The sequence below is a fragment of the Liolophura sinensis genome, chromosome 7, assembly GCF_032854445.1.
Source record: "Liolophura sinensis isolate JHLJ2023 chromosome 7, CUHK_Ljap_v2, whole genome shotgun sequence".
In the NCBI taxonomy this organism is placed as follows: Eukaryota; Metazoa; Mollusca; class Polyplacophora; order Chitonida; family Chitonidae; genus Liolophura; species Liolophura sinensis.
In genome coordinates, this window is record NC_088301.1 from 58529501 (window position 1) to 58551408 (window position 21908).

General features: G+C 36.9%; 1 protein-coding gene across 2 annotated transcripts; it reads left to right on the plus strand.

The window, feature by feature from the left end:
• Window positions 1–42: 42 nt before the first annotated feature.
• LOC135470072 (protein DD3-3-like) lies at window positions 43–19609 on the plus strand. Of its 2 annotated transcripts, none has more exons than XM_064748805.1 (14): window positions 43–119; window positions 2617–2779; window positions 7994–8074; window positions 8411–8582; window positions 8982–9161; window positions 9667–9856; window positions 10440–10603; window positions 10931–11078; window positions 12123–12227; window positions 12764–12826; window positions 13334–13629; window positions 14247–14318; window positions 15737–15908; window positions 17142–19609. In XM_064748805.1, exons 2-14 carry the CDS (start codon window positions 2627–2629, stop codon window positions 17335–17337), a joined length of 1992 nt encoding a protein of 663 aa, XP_064604875.1. In that variant the 5' UTR covers window positions 43–119; window positions 2617–2626; the 3' UTR covers window positions 17338–19609. The 2 variants fall into 2 exon arrangements, with proteins under 2 accessions (XP_064604875.1, XP_064604876.1); XM_064748806.1 differs by lacking the exon at window positions 43–119 and adding an exon at window positions 1402–1411 and having other exon boundaries at window positions 2616–2779.
• The last annotated feature ends 2299 nt before the right edge of the window (window positions 19610–21908 follow it).

Sequence of the window (21908 nt, forward strand, 5' to 3'; positions counted from 1 at the left end):
CATTGGTGTGTGGATCGCGCATGTAGACACTCACCTGTCTACAAATGACAAGCAGACAGCATGGGCTTTCGAAATCACAGGGTTGGGACAGAAACACTACGGAGGTTCACCAGATAGCGGTTAGTACATAGTTAGCTGTTTGCCAAAATCCGTCTGTGTATCCACCTGTATTGCGTTTGATATGGATGTAAATTCCCATTCCTATGAATTAGTGCGGAATGTTACCTTGCTAGGTGAGGGTTGTGTTTCACTTTCAGTTCAAGTAGAAATGGTAAATAAGAGCTCACGTGACACCCAGTTTCCGTTGCGAAGACTGAAGAAAAATATGAAATATGTATGTGACCGAAAATTGTCTGCTTGTCGCCAGTCGGCTTAACCTTTGACAGTGCTTAACATGGTATTGCTGGTGAAGGATGTAAACACTATTATATGTGCATGGTTCGGCTTTGTAGTCTACATGTAGCTAAATATTTATTTGGGGACCTCCTTGGGTTGATGATTAGCGGGCTAGTGCAGCACAATAATTAACTCAGGACCCTCTTACCAGTGAAGGTCTGACAGCATCCTGCACATAGTTGTGGTTTTCATCTCACCATAGTCAAATAAATGTTTAAAGCAAAAGACAGCACCTGGTTAATGTTTATGTCATTTGAATGACTACCATTCAAAGTATCTTAAAGAAGCATGAAATATTTTTTTTTAATTTTTTTCAACTGGAAATAAATCTAAGCACCACTCAGGCCAATCGATTGTCGCTGGAGTTTATGCTTAAATTTTGTACTGGTGGCTTCTGAGATGACAAGCCTAGTTATCGCTGATATCAGAGAAAGCACCTCAGCTTAAACACAGCGTTTCAAAAATTTTTCTGTGTTTTATAAAAGAAAATTTAGAAAAACATCCCTTATATGTGAGAAAGACATTCTTCAGTTATAATAAATTCAGCGAAGAAATATTACCGGTATATCATAAGATTTAATTAATTTTAAGCGTCGTCCGATGAGATGCCGCCTTCTCTTTCTCATAAACCTACAGCATCACCTAACTCTGACATTTGTTATTTAGCAACTACTTGCTGACTACACGCTAACATGAACGACAAAAAAAGTATTTGTATAAAAGAAAGTGTCTAAGTAGGCCAAAGGTCTACGAGGACGGTATGCTGCTGTCTGACATGATTTGTGATACTGTCGTTGAGTATTACACAGCTTGTAAATCAACTGATTTTATGTCTGTGGTCATCTGTAAATGTTACACACTTTTCCCACAACACTGTGTAAAATGGCACTTTGGCTACACGTAAATAAATCATTGTAAAAGATCCCAAAGTGATGTGTTATGCAGTAGTTCTGTGTTATCATATGTCACTTCATGGAGTAAATGGGTCACAACTTATGCCAAGCAACCAGATAGCAACATGCTTGAGTGCATAAAATTCTCAAGATTTTCTCACTAATGGCTGCGTCTATTCACACCAGCCATGTGTGCAGTATTTTCATTTTGTTCTACATGTTATTCGGTGAAATCTCATTAAAATAATAAAGCATCATGCTTTTTAAAAAGCTTGAGTATCCTCTTTTGGATTGCAATATGTTTCAGCCAGGTTCTTTCTTGTCTTTGTTCATTTGATTGGTGTTTAAGAGTTTTTCACATATACAACTATCAAGTTTAGTGGGTGGGGCTAGGAAATCCAAGTGCCCATCTAATCAAAAGAACAAACGGCTGCCCTTTGCCTGGTATCTTACAGTGGCCTCTTGACTGAATTGTGAGCTGCAAAAGTGTTTTGGTCTGATACTAAAAGTTATGTTTCTATACTTTTATTTACATATACGCAATTTCTACCTTATTTTTGATGAGAAAAGAAGGCTACACAAGTATGACACTCAAAATGCCATACATCTTGCTCAAAATGCCATACATGTATTTTGTTCCCTTTGGATTTCACCAAAAGACATTCAGTAAATATTCCCAAGTATGCTGGAACAGGAAAATATTTTTTGAAAGATTCTCATGCTGAAAAAAATACAGCCATTTGAATGTTCAGTTCAGCTATAGACCTCCTTGAGCATCTGATCAAATTGTACCACTCGTGATGGATAACAGCCAATAAATTAAGATATTATGCTGATATGGCTTACAGTTAACATGACAGCCAGTTTCTCACCCTGTCTATTTCTATATGATACATGTAACAGCTAGGCCTGTCACTGGCAAGCAAACTTCACACTATATGTTTGCCACTTACAGTATTCTGTTCATATTTGTCTCCAACCAGCAGATTTGTAATGAAGAAGAAGTGTAGTTTTTTGTTGTTTTTTTTATTGAAAATATTTTTTAGCATAGTTATTTAAAGCTGTGTTACTCTTTTGTATTTTATATACTAGTATCTAAATATATACTTATAACTGCACATTTTAAAACTTTTATTTACATAAGAGTTAAGGTGAAAATATATTTACCAACATAGTTGGCTGGTTTAAAAAACATGTTTAAATACAGGATCAGTATACATGTATGTATTATAATACATCTGCTGCTACATGTTAACACAAAGGTATCATTTAATGTACAAAATGTATTGAACACTTTAATTTCTAATGTCTCTTTTCTTTTCAACAGGGGTCAAACCATGGCACTCTTTGGAGTCTTTCTTCTGGGTATCACAGTGCAACTTCACACAGTTAGCTGTGACTTATACTTACACATTCCAAGGGGAAGTAACAACAGGCTCAATGAGAGGTCAGCAGCCAGAACTAATAACCAGCGAATGTTTGACTCTCAGGTGAGATGCTTATTAGCTGTCCTTCCCTGTAATCTGGACAAGGTTTCAGGAAAAGACTATTTAAAACTAAAGTGGACACTAGGAAAAACACAACTGAAAACTGTATTTAAAAATAATTTGGGTTATTTATTTTTTAGATTTTTTCTTTCCACTGCATTAAATGCTGTCGAATGTGTGGACTAGAAGTGGGGCTTGACAAGGATATTGACAACATATGCAGTCAATGACATGATACATCTTTTTCTACACTTTTATGCTCATCTCTGAGTAAAAACCTTGTGAACTTCAATCCTAAAAATTGCACCAGTTCATATAAAACGAATTGAACGTGGAGTGCCTCGGGACATGAGAAAGATGACTGTGGTTGTCAACAGTATGGTACATAAAGCCCATCTTATAACCAAACATTTCACTGCATTTAATTCAGTAAATAAAATCTAAGCAAATAAAATATATTCATATAGAGTGGTCTTCCCGCTGGTGCTTTATAGGCCCAACCAAGTGTAATGTTAAAACCAGTGTAATTGGTTTGAGGAGAATTGGTTAAAATAAAGAGTAAAACTTGAAAATCATCAAATTTGTGAAAAATGTAGATTATATGGACAGTTCTTACTGTTGAAGACATATTCACTAGATCAGAAAGCTTAGAAACACTGGAAAGTGACATAAATACATCAAGATCAGACAAAAGAAAAAAAGTTTGCATTTTTATATGGTTTTATTATATAAAGTAATTGATGCACATTTTTCTGCAATTCTTTATTCTGTGTTCTTTGTGTTATAACTCCAAAGGCCAGAAGCTCCAATAAAAGCAATATATTTTTATTCTGGCAGCCAGACTATCATTGGACATTATTTCTCTTACCTGAGCAGCACATGTACTTTGAAATGAACTGCAGGGAAATATATGTGAACATTGATTGTAAGTTTTTGTGAAAGTCAAACAATTCATGGACGCAGTAGAGTGGCCTACATGTATATTGGGAATGTATGTCACATTTTGTGATTCTGTACTGTAATATTTTGTGAAGAACGCCACATTTTGTGATTCTGTACTGTAATATTTTGTGAAGAACGCCACATTTTGTGATTCTGTACTGTAATATTTTGTGAAGAACGCCACATTTTGTGATTCTGTTCTGTAATATTTTGTGAAGAACGCCACATTTTGTGATTCTGTACTGTAATATTTTGTGAAGAACGCCACATTTTGTGATTCTGTTCTGTAATATTTTGTGAAGAACGCCACATTTTGTGATTCTGTACTGTAATATTTTGTGAAGAATGTCACATTTTGTGATTCTGTACTGTAATATTTTGTGAAGAATGTCACATTTTGTGATTCTGTACTGTAATATTTTGTGAAGAATGTCACATTTTGTGATTCTGTACTGTAATATTTTGTGAAGAACGCCACATTTTGTGATTCTGTACTGTAATATTTTGTGAAGAACGCCACATTTTGTGATTCTGTACTGTAATATTTTGTGAAGAATGTCACATTTTGTGATTCTGTACTGTAATATTTTGTGAAGAACGCCACATTTTGTGATTCTGTACTGTAATATTTTGTGAAGAACGCCACATTTTGTGATTCTGTTCTGTAATATTTTGTGAAGAACGCCACATTTTGTGATTCTGTACTGTAATATTTTGTGAAGAACGCCACATTTTGTGATTCTGTTCTGTAATATTTTGTGAAGAACGCCACATTTTGTGATTCAGTACTGTAATATTTTGTGAAGAATGTCACATTTTGTGATTCTGTACTGTAATATTTTGTGAAGAATGTCACATTTTGTGATTCTGTACTGTAATATTTTGTGAAGAATGTCACATTTTGTGATTCTGTACTGTAATATTTTGTGAAGAACGCCACATTTTGTGATTCTGTACTGTAATATTTTGTGAAGAACGCCACATTTTGTGATTCTGTACTGTAATATTTTGTGAAGAATGTCACATTTTGTGATTCTGTACTGTAATATTTTGTGAAGAATGTCACATTTTGTGATTCTGTACTGTAATATTTTGTGAAGAATGTCACATTTTGTGATTCTGTACTGTAATATTTTGTGAAGAACGCCACATTTTGTGATTCTGTACTGTAATATTTTGTGAAGAACGCCACATTTTGTGATTCTGTACTGTAATACTTGTCAAGAATACCACATTATGTGATTCTGTCCTGTAACATTTTATTATCGTTAATAGGGATTACACTTTCTGAATATAGCACAGATTCTAGTGCTGAAATTTGGCTGAAACCACTGCGGGTTTCGAACCGTCGACCTCAGAGTCAGGCACCTAACCGCCAGCAATACATGTCAACCGTCTAGACCACTCGACCAACAGGCCTTCCACAAAAATGGAAGGTAGTTGACCGGTCGACTTTACAGCGAACATGCATTACCCCTCTGCTGATCACAAACGACGTCACTCCCTTAGGTGAATATATCAGATAGGTATAGATGTCATTTAGAAAGTGGATTAAGAAACAGTATTATCGTTAATAGGGATTACACTTTCTGAATATAGCACAGATTCTAGTGCTGAAATTTGGCTGAAACCACTGCGGGTTTCGAACCGTCGACCTCAGAGTCAGGCACCTAACCGCCAGCAATACATGTCAACCGTCTAGACCACTCGACCAACAGGCCTTCCACAAAAATGGAAGGTAGTTGACCGGTCGACTTTACAGCGAACATGCATTACCCCTCTGCTGATCACAAACGACGTCACTCCCTTAGGTGAATATATCAGATAGGTATAGATGTCATTTAGAAAGTGGATTAAGAAACAGTATTATCGTTAATAGGGATTACACTTTCTGATTAAATTTTTTTGGAAGGCCTGTTGGTCGAGTGGTCTAGACGGTTGACATGTATTGCTGGCGGTTAGGTGCCTGACTCTGAGGTCGCTGGCTCGAAACCCGCAGTGGTTTCAGCCAAATTTCAGCACTAGAATCTGTGCTATATTCACTTGGGTGTCATGTCTGTTGTCTTCAACTTGATGCTTCAGTGGCGGCAACACTTTGGCAGCATGGCCTCACCCTGCAACAAGAAGACATAATATATATATACACACATCTAATAACTCCTCGTCATCATGTGACTGAAAAATTGTTAAGTACAATGTCAAACGCCAAGCATCCATTCATTCAGTAATTTACAGTTGACAGTTCAGTTTTAATCTTTTAAATTTCTCATATAACAGCATGTAATTAATCACTAGAGTTACTTAAAATTAAAACACACAGCTGCATGGGACTTCATAGACATAACAGGAGTTTTTAAACTTCATTGTAAATCTCTCATTTTTGTATGAGTTTGGTCAGCTTGTGGTGAGATATTTTATTAATTCGTTAGCCACTGATTTGGCAACAAAAGAAACCTGTCAGATTTGGCAAGATTTAATGCACATATGTGGTCTGTTTTTATTTAGGTATTATTTCTGTTAAAGTGACTGACCTCAGGCAGCTATATTTGTTTTCACTGGTTTGACTGTAGCATGACAAAGTTATCAGATAGGCAATCTACCTAGACTGCATATAGCTATTTCACTTGTACAGTAGTTTACTTAAAGCTGTCATAAGACTATATCAGATAACAGCTAAATGCAATATTGTCTGGGATCACATGCTATTGTTTAGTAAACAAATACTGTGACGCATGCACCAGGAACTATGTGACTGTCTGACTGTGTAATAGATTCAGTATATGAAGGTTAGACTTGTGCATGATTTGCTGAAAGGAGATAGGGTTCACATTAACCCTAATAGCTGGCACTGCCTGACTATAGGTGATGGCAGGCCTGTGTACTGTCTGTGTGATATCTGGGTCAAGCAGCACAGATAAAGGCATTTCTGAGGCCTGTAGCTATACAGAGGCCAAGGTGTATTGACATACACAGGTGCACTGTAACATGACCTCATACAGCCATCAACATGTGACTTTACTGTCATGGCTACAAATAAATTTACACATTTTAGTGTGTGTTTTATGTGTGACTAAAATGTTTTAAGAGATATTTTTGTCACCAGCATGACTAATATACATTGTAAGAGTTATACTAATCCCAGCTAGCATGAGTATGAACATTATTCACAGAATTTATTTGAGAAGAAGGGCTCTTCCATTTAAATACTGGTGAAAAGCCAGTAAAGGATTGGCAGATAACTACTTTACTGTCAATGTCTACGTCTGTTCATTTGTCTCTCCTGTGTAACGATGGAATCAGTAATAAACATTACTAAGCATGGGTAAATATATATTAAATGCAGGTCCCTGTCATCTTCAGTGATTTATTAAGTGATCCTGGAAGCAAACTCTCCACCCCACCTCCCCCTAACCACACACACCTCATTTTTTCATTTTACCAATTTTTCTAGGGACTCAAGAAGACGTTTCTACCAACTGCAAGGCTATGACTCTTTTAGAAAATCGTCTTTTTTTTATCAAGATTTGAGGAAGTATTCTTCATTCATACACTGAAGAATGAAATACCTCTCCTGTTATTTCCTTATATCCTTACCTGTTTATTGGTAATGAATAGCAAGATATTGGTGTGTGTAATCAAATACGACAGACCATGTCAGATCTCCAGGCTGAACAGAGTAGGCCTTTTCAGCCATAAAGACATGCTTGGCATTAAAGGCAATAAACCTATGTAAAACTTATTTTAACGATATTTTTATGAAGGACTGTATTTTATGTATTTATTTTGATTTTACCTGAATTGTACTGTTTTTATTTTTAGCTGGTTTTAAAAGCTTCTGTTTACTGCTTTGTTCTTCCTCAGTGCTGAAAGGCAGTTCTCCTGATAATGACTAAACAAGGAAAGGCAGTTCTCCTGATAATGGCCAAATAAGGAAAGGCAGTTCTCCTGATAATGACTAAATAAGGAAAGGCAGTTCTCCTGATAATGGCCAAATAAGGAAAGGCAGTTCTCCTGATAATGACTAAATAAGGAAAGTCAGTTCTCCTGATAATGACTAAATAAGAAAAGGCAGTGCTATAATGGCAAAATAATGAAAAAGACAGTTCTCCTGTTAATGACCAATAACAAAAGGCAGTTATCCTGATCATTACCAAATTAAGTGCCAAAATAGCGAGTCAAAATGAGTTGTTTTCCGGAGATATATTATTTGTATACAGCATCAATGTAATTTTAGGGTAATAGGTAAATATTCATTAAAGTTTTTGTACATTGCAGAACAATAACCGAGGAGGCTATAACGTCGGGGATGCAACTAAAGACTCAGCCAACAATGATGAAGGAAAGCAATATAGAATGGTGAGACTGTGGACTATAGATTACAGCTAAGTCTTTTATATAGTGCTTAGCAAATGACATACTGAAACATTTTTTGTGTTAGTACACACTATGTTCCAAAGTCGGTGTGAAATGTTTGTCTGAAAAGCATATTGCATACATGTAGTACATATACAATGTCTTCACACAGGCATAAAATCTAACCATCTTAATTGTTAAGATCTTTAAGAGCTGTTATCAAACTACTTCTTTAAATATGGCCTTTAATTAAATTTTCGTGCCAATAAAGGTAATTGTGATTTTTATGCAATACAACATTTTGTGGTTGTGTTTAGCTAAACCAATAGCTTTTTTCAGAAATATTTCCAAAGCTCCAGTGGCCATAATTCAAATGAAGGATTGTCATATCTGATGGTACACTGGACCAATCAGCATGGCTGTGGGGGGAATGAAGATACGGATCCTCAGAAACAGAACTGTAACCTCTTGCTTCAGTACATGTGCCAGGAGGACACAGACACGCCCACAGGTAACCGCAGACACGCCCACAGATAACCCTCATCTCACACCAATACCCGCATGGACCATTTAATTGTAACTTGTGTATAATTGTCCACATAGAGGTGTCCACTGTTTCAGTACTTGATTGGTGTTTTTTACGCCGCAGTTAAGAGTATTTCACTTATACGACAGCGTCCAGCATTATGGTGGGAGGAAACCGGGCACAGCCTGGGGGAAAACCACGATTATCCCCAGGTTGGTGGCAGACCTCTCCATGTACGGCCAGAGAGGAAGCCGGCATGAGCTGAACTTGAACTCATAGCAATGAATGTCAGAAAGTTAATTTTATTTCATGAATTTTGTATTTTTTTTTTTTTTTACCTATTTCATATTGGTCATTGGTGTTGATGAGAAGCCTTTTCTTCAGGTACTAAGGACACTCTGAGGAATGGGGTTCAGACAGCAAAACAAGACTACACAAAACCTTCTGCAACAGAAACAAAATCTCAGATGAATAATCGACGTAATCAAAATGTGAAGTCACAGCGTGGTTTGCATGAACCATGGTCATGGTATGACATGTGTTACATCAGGGAGAGAAATAAAGGTAATTAGCTTTACTGTTTTGTGAAGTAAACAGTTCTATATTTTTGTAAAACAATGATATGTATATCATGAAACAATACAATGTGAAATTGAACCGAATCATTGTGAAGCATTTATTTATGTGTTATGTGTACTTGAACATATGTAAAAGGGTCTAAACCAAAATCTACTCTCTCAGGTCATCAGCATATGTTGACTCTGTTTCCTCCTTTGTACAGATTAGGAGATCAGGCTGTGGTCTAGTGGTTATTGTGCTTGCCTTTCAATTGATGTGACACACATTTCAGAATCGGTGGCCTTTGGACAGGGAATTCGTAGGTTCCCCCAATTTCGCTGCTTGTGGGTTCTTATGATGATAAGTGGTTGGTTATATGTGAGAAAGTTTGTCACTAACCTGCCAGTGGTCAGTGTAGGTTTCTTGTTTCCTGCAGCCATGAAATCTGTCATAGTAGAGCATGTAATTTGTTTAACCTGACTTTAACAGGAGCATGTTCTCTACATTACAGGGCTGTTCACAGCTGATCAGTCTCTGAAGAAAAACAACCTGGGGTACAGTAGTGCAGTGAACACCCGCCAAAACCCAGGGGGCACCCAGTATGGCTATGAATGCCCAGAAGAGCGGGATTACTACCCTTACTGGCACCCTACTCCCTGGAAGGACATTGCTGTGCTGGCACAGAATGCTTCCCTATGCAGGTATGCACAGATCTCCCCACATATAAGTGATGAAGAGCTTTTCTTCATTATGAAGTTGGTTATTATTGCTCGGTGGTGGCTGGGATAAAAGTTTAGGTTTTTGTGCACTATTTTCAATGCAGGGGTATTTTCTTGATTTTGTATGTAAGTTTTCCCGTTTAAGGCATTATCTTGGGTGCTAGATATCGCATGAACTAATTTATTAAATGTAATATTTTTTATATTTTTATTTATGTCTGAGTTGTAGAAAAAAGGAAAAGGTTTATGTTTGTGTTTCACTGTGCTGTCAACATCCTATGATGTATTCACACTTCTATGTAAACAGAGTTTGGCAAGTTAGAGAAGTATGTAATGTTGCTCAGCGATTTATCTGTATGTACACATCTGCTACTTCCGGGGCCTGTCATATGTAAAGTTTCTGTGTATCATTTGAAATGATACACAGAAATACCAAGTTTTAGGGAGAGGGAGGGTTAATCATAAAGCAAGGGTATTTTATGTACATAAAACTATTCAGTTTTAATCCAGTAACCAATATTCTTATCAGTCTGTTAATGTGTATATACATGTCTATAATATACAGATATTACCAGAGTGAAAGTTTCAATGTGAAAGACCATGGGCTGTGTATCGAGACCTTTCACGATGGATCTATCAGAAAGGCTTCTCGCTGGAACAACAAAGCACAGTGTGAAGAAAACAGCGGACAGTGGGAGTTTTTTTCTAACTACCTAGAGAAAGCTCCAGGTAAGTGAAAACTGCATCAAGAAGTACATTTACATATAGGAAGCAAGAAGAGTATTTAGTAATGGGAATACATGTGAGCTGTAAGTTTTCTATTCTCTGTCTCATTTGAATACATTGCATATAGCTTTATACAGTTCCAGTGGAAGTAAATGCTATATCATTGGGTTCATTTATATTGATGAACTCAAACTTCGTGAGGAAAGAAAGAGGTGGAGGATAAAATTTTTGCAATTTATAAGGTTTTGTAAGAAAGAGGAAAAAAACATGTTTGCATTTCTGAAATCTAAGCATAATATAAAATTATGTTAATCTTGGCATTATTTACAGAGTTTACATCTGAGAGGGATTGTGTGAACTCCAAAGCTGGAGGTCACCGCCATATCTGGGCTGTGCCTTATGACGCTGAGGATTTGACTACCAAAGAGTGCCTTGTTGCCTTGGAGGCTCCAGACTGCAGCGAAGCTCCCTGGTCCAGGTAACTGAACTGTGCATACAAGCTGATGTGAGCAGAGCTCAGGATTAAACTGGTCTGTGGCCAGGGGAATTGGGTTCAATCAGTAGAGTAAACCAGCAGTGATCTTACTGAGCCTTGTGAATTATCAACATTTTATGAATTTACTAGTGACCTTAATTACATTTACCAAAAGATAATTACCTACAATGTAAAATATGGCTTTTACAACATCTTATACCTATAGAGGGAAATAAATCATACAACAGTTTGATCATATTTTAATAACTAAAGGAGCAGCTAATATTTAGGACGAACAGTAGAACTCAGATAATGTTGATATCATTGGCCAGAGACATTTTGTAGTATATTTCTAACCCTGATTAAGAGAGAACATGTTTCACATTGTGATCCATCATCTTGTTACCTTAAAGACGAGATACTGAGTAATTGTCCATGCCTTTACTTACAGGTTGAACCGTTGTTAGCCTGACAAACCTCATGTTCTCCATGCCTTTACTTGAAGGTCATACCTTTATAAGCCCGACCATCCTCATATTGTCCATGCCTTTACTTGAAGGTCATACCTTTATAAGCCCGACCATCCTCATGTTCTGCATGCCTTTACTTGAAGATCAAACTGTTATAAGTCCGACAAACCTCATGTTCTGCATGCCTTTACTTGAAGGTCAAACCATTATAAACCTGACAAACCTCATGTTCTGCATGCCTTTACTTGAAGGTCAAACCTTTATAAGCTTGACAAACCTCATGTTCTGCATGCCTTTACTTGAAGGTCAAACCGTTATAAGCCTGACAAACCTCATGTTCTGCATGCCTTTACTTGAAGGTCAAACCTTTATAAGCCTGACAAATCTCATGTTCTGCATGCCTTTACTTGAAGGTCAAACCGTTATAAGCCTGACAAACCTCATGTTCGGCATGCCTTTACTTGAAGGTCAATCCTTTATAAGCCTGACAGTCCTCATTTTCTCCATGTCTTTTAGCTTTGCTTGAAGGTCAAGCCTTTATAAGCCTGACAACCCTGATGTTCTCCTTTATTTCAAGGTCGAACCACCTTGGAGATGGCCGTGGTGGTCACACACTCAATTACACATGGACTCTTCCTTTCTTTCCATCAGGGGACACCAAGAGATGTGTGTTCAGGATGAGGTGAGATCTGAGATTTCATTCCTCATCTTAAATGTATCCAGTAGTGACAATGTAGGTGATATAGTGATCGTCTGAGTCCTCAGTTCACCGCAGAAAAGATTTATGTTACCTAAGATAAAATTCAGTTCAGTTCTTGTTTGTGTTATTTCACCTGTATCCATTCTCTTTACTCTCAGGTGTTACAGGTCATATTATTGTATGGCATTGTTATTTTCTCCATCGATAAACATTTTAGTGTTACCACAATGTCTAGAGAATTGTTTCACTCCTTAACACAGTCACAGTCACACTGTTTTAAACTTTACACAGTTTTTCCTCTTTTTTTATATGCTGGTACTAATTGCAGGAAGCCTAGCACAATAGTAAGTTTCTGAGGTCATAATTTTTTACAGTAAGCAGTTATGGTGTTTAAACATCATTAGAGAATATGCAGTGTTTTAGTGGTCACACAACATTGTAAATCAGAATAAATATGTAATAATAGTATCTAATGGTTTGATAGAATTTTAAATGATGAAATGGTTTTATCCATACAGGTACAATATATCAACAGATGACTATGACCCTTACTACACAAATTCCAGCCACAACTACAATCTGTATGTACACCACTGTTCATCTTCACTCAGTACTGACTTAGGTTGATGTATCACTGTGATACCTTTCATCTGTACTATTATATTACTTGTATTTTTACTCTACTTTGTATTAAAGAGCTACTCCATTACTTAATTCTGTTTATAGAATGGGTGATATGATAAAGATTGTGATGATCTGTATGATTTGTCATAATTACAACCAATATGTCAGACAAGAACATATCATTCCACCCATTGTTGATTTATGACTTTAAATGATGATATACTCTTGAAAGTCTTTGAAGTTATTTGAGCTATTTTCTAGCAGTGTTGAAGCTGCTGAATCAGACTTTGTTATCTGTGGTCATAGGTCACTGTTTTACTAAACAGTGATCTGCCACAGTGTTATTTTATTCCTAATATCATGAGTACAAAATAACAAATAATTTAATAGCCAGGCCTCTTTGCCCACTACATAGATGGGATTAAATTAATCTTTCTCAACCCTTGAGATTTATTTTCTTTCAGGCAAACTGGTGTTGTTTCTCCTGTGACTCAGAATCCGTATGTTGACATTGGTGCCGGGCACTCCCCTCTGAGACTTGCAATCAACACTGCTCAGTATGGACGGGTGTTTCAGGATCGCTCCCATGTCTTCTTGCTGAGACCCAGGCCAGCTGGTTGGAATGCCAGAAACATTCATAACCTGAACATACGTGGGAAGAGAGGCAACATTGTCCAAGTGTACCCAGCTGTGGAATATGACTTCTACCCAACCAGTCTACAGATGAAAGACGGGGATTTAGTTCATATCCAGTGGACAGGTGAGTTCCTACCTTAAACCAAACCACAGCCATTTAAGATAAGCACTTGTCATTGCAAATGTTTAAATCATTGAGCTGTAGTGTGTTGTGATCAATTATAAGGGCTGTTAAAAATTTCTTCTTTTGGATAATAAGCAAATTTGCTGCACTGAGAGTCTCTGAGAGGAAAAGAAAAGAACTGTAGCCTATTCAGGGGACTAACATAAAGCTCACCATTGTGGGACCAGTCAACACATTTGAAATTTTTTTTGACAATGTTAAAAAACATACCCTAATTCCTCGACCTTTTTGCATATGAAAGAGCAACTTTCAGTGCAATGTGCAGTTTTTGATTTTGGAAACAAATCTATGTTGGTTAGATTGGCCACTGTTAGAGTTTCACAAAAAGTATAATTTTATCAGTCTACACAGAAGAAAGTGTTCATAATATGCTTGAACTTGCAAACATGTGAAAAGGTTAAATAATTACAGTATTTATTTTCCTCTGAATCTGGATGCTGTTATGTAGAAAGCTGCATCTATTTCCCGTCTCTAACATGTCTTTGCAACCGCTTGGCAGAAGTATTGCCATTGTTGAGGTGTTTCATTGGTGAGAAATTCATTGTTTTGTTACACAGGGTCAAACAGTCATAATAATGGTCAGCCTGCAGGTGACGGCCAAGCAGGGGATGATGGGGAAGGCAATGGAGGTTAGCACAGGCTACATTTGCTTGACAGTTTGCTATATATGGAGGATGATGTCTGAATATTAGCTCCTAAAAGTATTCTACGGATGTATATGCCATGTATATGGCTTTATAGGTGTATCAGAAATGATTAAAGCTGTTATCCAACAGCATTGCCGGGGTCCACGCCACTAGTTTTTTACCACTTCTGGTAGCCTGGTGTCCACACAGTTTATGATAACGGAGAAAACTCATTGGTAAGGTGCTGAAGACTAGAATAGAGATTAGGCAGCTTTGGTCTTATGATAATGGAGAAAACTCATTGGTAAGGTGCTGAAGACTAGAGTAGAGATTAGGCAGCTTTGGTCTTCTGCAGATAGCCAAGTATAAAAGACAGAAAGAATACAATGTTGCAGAGCTGATTCCCATTCCAGCAGTAAACCGCAGTGAATGGTCTCATGCAGTCTAGCACGAGGATCCCATGTTATTTACATAGGACGGTTATGCCAAATTATGGTTGTTTTTTGGTCATATCATGAAATAGCACAAAGTACAAAAATAATTCTTGCATATATGTAATTGTGATGTTAAATGGAACCAGATAGTGTGTTTGTTTAATGATTTTAATCAGTTTTAAAAATAGACCTTCTTTTGAGCCAAGGTTATTGGTCAGTTGTGGCTTTATTTTCATACCAAACTAAAAAAATTTTTATAATATGGATTGGGTGATCCACCTAAAACTGAAAACAAAAAGTTTATCTTGGTAGGTTTAGGTGTTTTGGAGAAGATTTTTTAGCTTATCAATAAAATTCAAAATGGGTACTAAATCATGTGACTGATAAAACAGTAGAAAATTCAAAAGCTGCTTCATATGTTCCTTATTAAGACTCCAAAGTTTGGTTTTTCTACCTTTAAAAAGTTTGAACATATTGCAGTTTTCCAACTTGACCACCAATAATAGTGATAATAATAATCTGAATGATTTCAAGATATGCTAGGATACTAGCGTGGACCCCTAATGATATAATGCCATTAATTTTAACTTTACACATGATACTGCCACATTAAAAGTTAGACAAGTAGCCACACTATCAGGTAAAAAGTTGACATTTGTTTGCATTGTGATTGTGACCAGGTTATCATAATAACATAACAGAAAAATCTTGTGTTCTTGTACCATTGGAACTCTTGGATTGCAGCATGATGTTGCTGCAGGAGGTACGTATCAAGGGTAGAAATATCAAGACCAATATCAAGGCTGCTGGAGGTGAATTGTGTCATTGTTGCTGATGATCATATACTTTGTACGTTGAACAAAATTTCTTTTTAAAAAATGGGGTTAATGCATACATTTCATGTTTCTTTTCTACTGCTGCCTCGTTTTCTATTTGTGATATTTCTGTGTATTGTGATAATAAACTTCCTTTTACTTGTATGTCTAGGAACAGACAGAAATAATCTAGTCCAGATTAAGGACATGAATGAGAACTATCCTATGCCTTTTGAAAACTCAAACCTATGGACAGGGGCTGAGATATTCTGGCACCATAAAGGTATCATGGGAGTGAGTGCCAAGGACCTTGCTGTAAGCATGGCAACATCTGGGTATTACAGGTAAATCCTTGTATAAGATTACATCTTGCATGTGTGAAAGGTAGCTGTGATTCGTTGGTGGAATGTCTATTAAAGTCAAGACTTCTCTCTTCAAGTATGGATGTAAATGGTTTGCTCTAGTTTTATAGTAGAAACAAAGTGGTGATCTTCGAATTATCTTATCTTTCTGAGTTCCTTACATGTGTACTTTTAGACTTCCCAAAAATATAATTTGGTGTGTATTGGTATTACTGTGTGTGTCTATGATTTTGTCTTTACAACTCCACCCAAAGCACTGCAGCAGATTACCGTAGCAAGTTACAGTGAAAGTAACTCATCTTCCCCGTGATGTATTTTTGTGCATGCACAGGTTTGAAAACTTGTGTTTCTTTGACAATAACTTCAGTATTACAAAGTTGCCCCCTTCTTTTAAATGTATAATGGCATATATCACATGCATTCTATTATTTTGTTTCTTTGAATATATCCTAGCACCATACTCAGAATTTATGAGAGCAGGAATTTGAAGTAAACGAACAGCCTTTGGAAAATAACTGATGTCCTTTCCTACATGTAACACACATATTCTCAATTGCACTGCAAGCTTAATGTGTGCATGTATGTATACAGTGTATGTCATCTCCAACTAACTTGTAGCCAAGCAATGAACTGATGCTTGTTGTGGCATGATACGTACCCTTGTCAAACTTTATTCACACATTAAGGAACGTTATGCCCATTAAGCTTGTACTCTAATCTCATCTTAACCAGATTGAACCTCTTAGTGATTGTGTACTGAATAACTCTGACCATTTCACAACATGTGAGAAGTGGATAAAGCACTTCGTTAATGTACTTCCACTGTAATTCGAGATGCCATGGACTAGACGCTATTATAACTACATGCAAACGAAAACCGCCAAAAAAAACTTTCTGGCCAATTGAAATTCCCAAAACTTTTATGTCTGTGAAAAGTTTCCCCATCTCTTTTGTGAAGAGATGGGGAAATGTGAAGGCAATGAGTGATGAGTTGGCTAGGGTACAAAACATGAAATTCCTTTGTCTTTACCCTTGACCATGTTTACCATGTCAGATTTCACTTCTACCTACAAGAATTTGTGGTTATCTAGTAATCTCCAAATGTAAACCTGACAACCATCATACAAGTGAATAAATACAGTGTTAAACACAAATCAAAGAAAACAGAAGACATTGTACATAATTTGTAATTCATTTCATCTGATTTTATTTCAGTTGTGTAAAGCGAACCACTTGTGGAGGAGACTCTGCGGAGGGAACAGCTGTAAAGGTGGACAAACTGTTGAATAATGCACCTGCATCTTACGAGGGAGCTGTTGTGAGGTTCACAAGAGGCACTTACCATTATATGTGCACAAGGAATAACAATTACACAAACAGGAGCCAGAAGGGAACTATCATCGTCGCCTGAAACTGGTCAGGCAGCACTGTGGGAGCAGAGTTCAGTATTACATATGGTCGTGGTGAAAAGGGAACAAGGGTGGACTGGTTCCATCAAATTATATGCTGTTTCCTGTAATTGTTTACGATTTTGACCGGAGCAAAAATGAACACACACACACAAACACACAAAAAAAATTTTTATTAAAGAAATAAAAAGCATGTAAAGTAACCTTATATACATGCGCATTTTACCAAAAAGTATACATGTATATGAATGGAATAAACGCACTGAGGTATTAAAAATTTAAACTTTTTGTTTTTTTGGCGATTATGAAGTTCTGCAGATCATTTAATAAGTGCCTGTGGTGAGAAGATCGTTATGCTGCAATACATATACAGTACCAGTATGTGGCATTACATTTGATCTGTAGAGAGTTATTTTCTGTAAGAAAATTTTTATATTAAGATTATGTTTGTATTACCAATCATAGTAACTTACAGTCTGCATGTGACTGAAAAGTTTTGACGAAGTTGATAACAGTTTAACAGGCTTTACGTATGACATGTTTCCAGAGAGTAAATGGTAATTTTAAGTGCGGACATGCCAAATCCTATTTATCAAAGGAAAGGATAATAATACTAATTTTTATAAATTAATGTAAAATCAACAATATTATACCGTTCAGTATGTCCATGAGCGACTTATTGAATTAATGTCTGTCTTACTCTGTAGGGGATATCCAGCAGGTTTTAATAGACGTTGGGATGAGAAAAACTTTATCTCACCTCATAAGCGTATTAAGACAAATTTCAACAAAAACTGCCAATCAAAATATTATCCCTTTTATATCTACTTGCAATCCCAACAGTAACAATATATTCCCCATAATACTGAATACGTTACCTATACAGAACAATAGTACTAAAATGAAAGATATCATTTTAAAATTTACAATCATTAATAGTAAACGACAGAGCCCAAACCTGAAGAAATTGTTAATGGTGGCCCATTTTTCAGATAACCAGTGGAATGCACGCGTCAGTAAATGTAACAAACCTAGGTGTGGGGTGTGCATCCATATATTGGATACCACAACTCACCCCTTATTCACTCTTAAAATGAACATGTCCTGTGAATTTAATTATGTTGTGTATGCTGTTATATGCCAGGGGTGTGGCAAACAATACATTGGTCAGACAATAGATTTAAGATCACGGATAACCGTAACAGATAACAGATTTTTCTGAGAATCGGTGATTTCTTCTTGTTAGTCGACACATTAGACAATGTTCTCTCTCTGTGACACAGCCTTTCAAAGTCTTTCCATTTTAGAAAGTTCAGGGTGGAAACCAAACTTTGCTAGATGGTGAAGAAACTTTGTTTAATAATAAGTATCAACCCTGTCTGAATGGAAGCCATTGGCCCTCGGCCACAGGCCTCGACCATTTGACCGCACTTGTGTACTAATTAACCATGCATTGTTATACATTATTTAAGAATGTTATGTTTAATGTACACAATGAACTATATTATGTTGTTTGATTTTACACTAATTTATGAAGATTAGTATTGTTATCCTTTTTGATATCTTTGTGTTCACAAAGTTTCGGCATGTCCTAATATGTTGTCCCAGTGACCATTTACTCCCTGGAAACATGCCCACATATAAAGCCTGTCGAACCGTTATACTTCGTTCCTTGGTAAGAACAAGACGTTTGAAACTGCAGTCGGAATACAAAGATGTAGAATGTTGAGAAGTCTCATTTGTTGTTTTTTTTTTATTCTATATATAGTGGTCTTTGTGGGAAAATATTCTGTAATAATCTGCCGTGGTTGACCCGGTAAATACTTCAGCTACAACTAGACTGTGTCATTAATGTGCATGGGGAAATAACCCACTCGATTTAAGAAGGCACACAAGAACATTGCATGTACTAGTCATCATTTATTATTGAAAGTGATGCCTGTATTTACAACTGTAAACTTCATAATGTTTTTATAACTTTAATTTATAAACTTACATCTGAAAAATCAAAAGTTTCTAGTTTATGTGGTAATTACATATTCTGGTGACATTTATTTACCTTCCAAACGATGGTAAATTTTCACCAAAACCATTCATCTACAGGCATTATGTAGTTTTCATTTCTTTGAGTTATGAGACCATATTTGTTGTTTTCTGGTTTTCATATGCCTGTATCCACTGATATATTTTAATTTGTGTTGTTTAACAGAATTGTCTGCTGGACAGACTGGTTATACACAAATCGGAACAATAAAAACCATTTTATATCTCGTTGCTGTATAGTATTGGTCATTGTATTACTTATCATATTGGGGGGCCTCCGTGGCTCAGTCGGTTAGCGCGCTAGCGCAGCGTAATGACCCAGGAGTCTCTCACCAATGCGGCCGCTGTGAGTTCAAGTCCAGCTCATGCTGGCTTCCTCTCCGGCCGTAAGTGGGAAGTTCTGGCAGCAACCTGCGAATGGTCGTGGGTTTCCCCCGGGCTCTGCCCGGTTTCCACCCAAAATAATGCTGGCCGCCGTCGTATAAGTGAAATATTCTTGAGTACGGCGTAAAATATCAATCAAATAAATAAATAATTAAATAACTTGTATTGTCGGCAGTCGTGAAAATTGGTAATAATCTAGGCGTAGAAACAGACATTCGCATACCAGCACTTAACCAGAATGAACGTTCTGGAACAATAACAACAAGGACAATTTGCAGAGCAGCGTTGAAGTCATACCACCAAAGGACTTTGAAATCATATGAAGTAGGACATCAGGACATATTCACGCAAAGATCACAAGTAAACTGTTTTCAATGATGTTGGAAAGACGCAGGGATTGTTCGAGGCGAATAAAGTAATCAGTATCCGAATCGTGTATCAAGCTAGTTTATAGTTGTCGATAATCAAAACGTGTCTTAGTCACGCTTTGATTGTAATTGTACGTGGGATCTAATTCAGCACGATGATCATACAGCCCCTAGCACCAGGGTCATCGGAATTAGAGAGAATCATGAAACGGTGACAGATATCTTAGACACTCTTAAAGTGAAGGCGTGTAATAATACATCCATGTATGGCCGACACCATTCGAACCTTTTGTAACTAAAGTGGAGGGAAGTCTTCCGGAAATCTTCCGCCTTTTCGAATCAATTTTCAGATGGCTTCTGAAAGGGTTGCGAGAGCTTCCGGAAGCAGAAGAGCTCAACTCGAGTGGACAGAAGTTACATTCTGAAACAAGGAGAGGACAAACCAGTCAGTCATGCAATTCTCTGTCAGAGGAAAAAGCCTGAAACCGTGAATGTATGATTGTCATTGTGCAACATGCGAGTAATTCCTTCAAAATGCATGGTCACTGACTGGCAGCATTCCTGATAGCGTTTGTCCTCTGGAGATTGTATCATCTGAACACTAGTTGGTCTGGTTCAATGACACACCTCACCATGCATGCAGTAATTACTATCATGTTCTTTGTAAGCACATGTAGGCCTATAGTTTGCGATGATCCATGTTGCCCAGCACTATTATTTGCCTGCCACTTCGCTTCTTAATCTATTTGATTCCTATATTATATCACTGTTGTGCTGAGTGTCGCAGTTTAAGGTGAATGAAAACAGAACAATGACGCATACATAACATTGGAAAGACCACCAAATACTTACCTTTACTTTATTTTATTGTTTGTTTGTTTGTGTATTGTGCTTGAAGGAGGCGGGGATAACTGATGCAGCACAATCTATTTTATTCGGTGGGCTCTAATGAGCACTTGAAGTTTCTGGCTGAAAAATATGTATTAAAAAAGAATAACTGATTAAGAAGTTAGTTTCAGATAAAGGTTTCAGTGGTCTTCTCAATGACGCACCTTTACTTTTTCACTTAACTAAACTGGCGAAGTAAAGACATAAATTATATATCTCATCATGGTCCGCTACTCCCAAAAGATTTCATTTAATAGAAAGTGTGTTGTTTGAGTAATGGTATTATTAGCCACGTGGTTACTCCGTGGTAGGATACATCATGTAAATAATCCTCATATTGGGCGAGGATTACAGACACTATATATTTGCGTATCCTATCAATGAGTAACCATGTAACGAATTTATCCTGCAAAGACTCATCAGTTCAGTGTAGAAGACCATTGTACAGGTGAATCTAACTGAATCTTGACACAACTAGTGTGTCAAGGTTATTCCATCAGACGCCTTCACTCCAAGCTTCTTACGTTTTACAATGAGTAGGCCTATAATTCTCTTGTAAGTAAATATGGACAGAGCGTCCAGAATCTCTGGTGCTAGGGGCTAACCTGGGGCTAGGGGCTGTATATTCACCGTGTTGAATTAGATCGGCTCTTTGAATATCAAAGCGTTGCAATCAAAGCGCGACTGAGATACATATTTGTTTTTATCGACAACTTACATACTAACACGATACAAGGTTTGAATACTGATTTCACTCAGTCGCCTAGAACATACCTTGCGTCTTTTGTATAAGACTGAAAACTACTGACTGTTTCTCTTTGTATGATTCTTTAGTATTTTCGTTCTTTATATGCTTTCTTAGCTCTTTGGTAGTTTGACCTGGAACATCT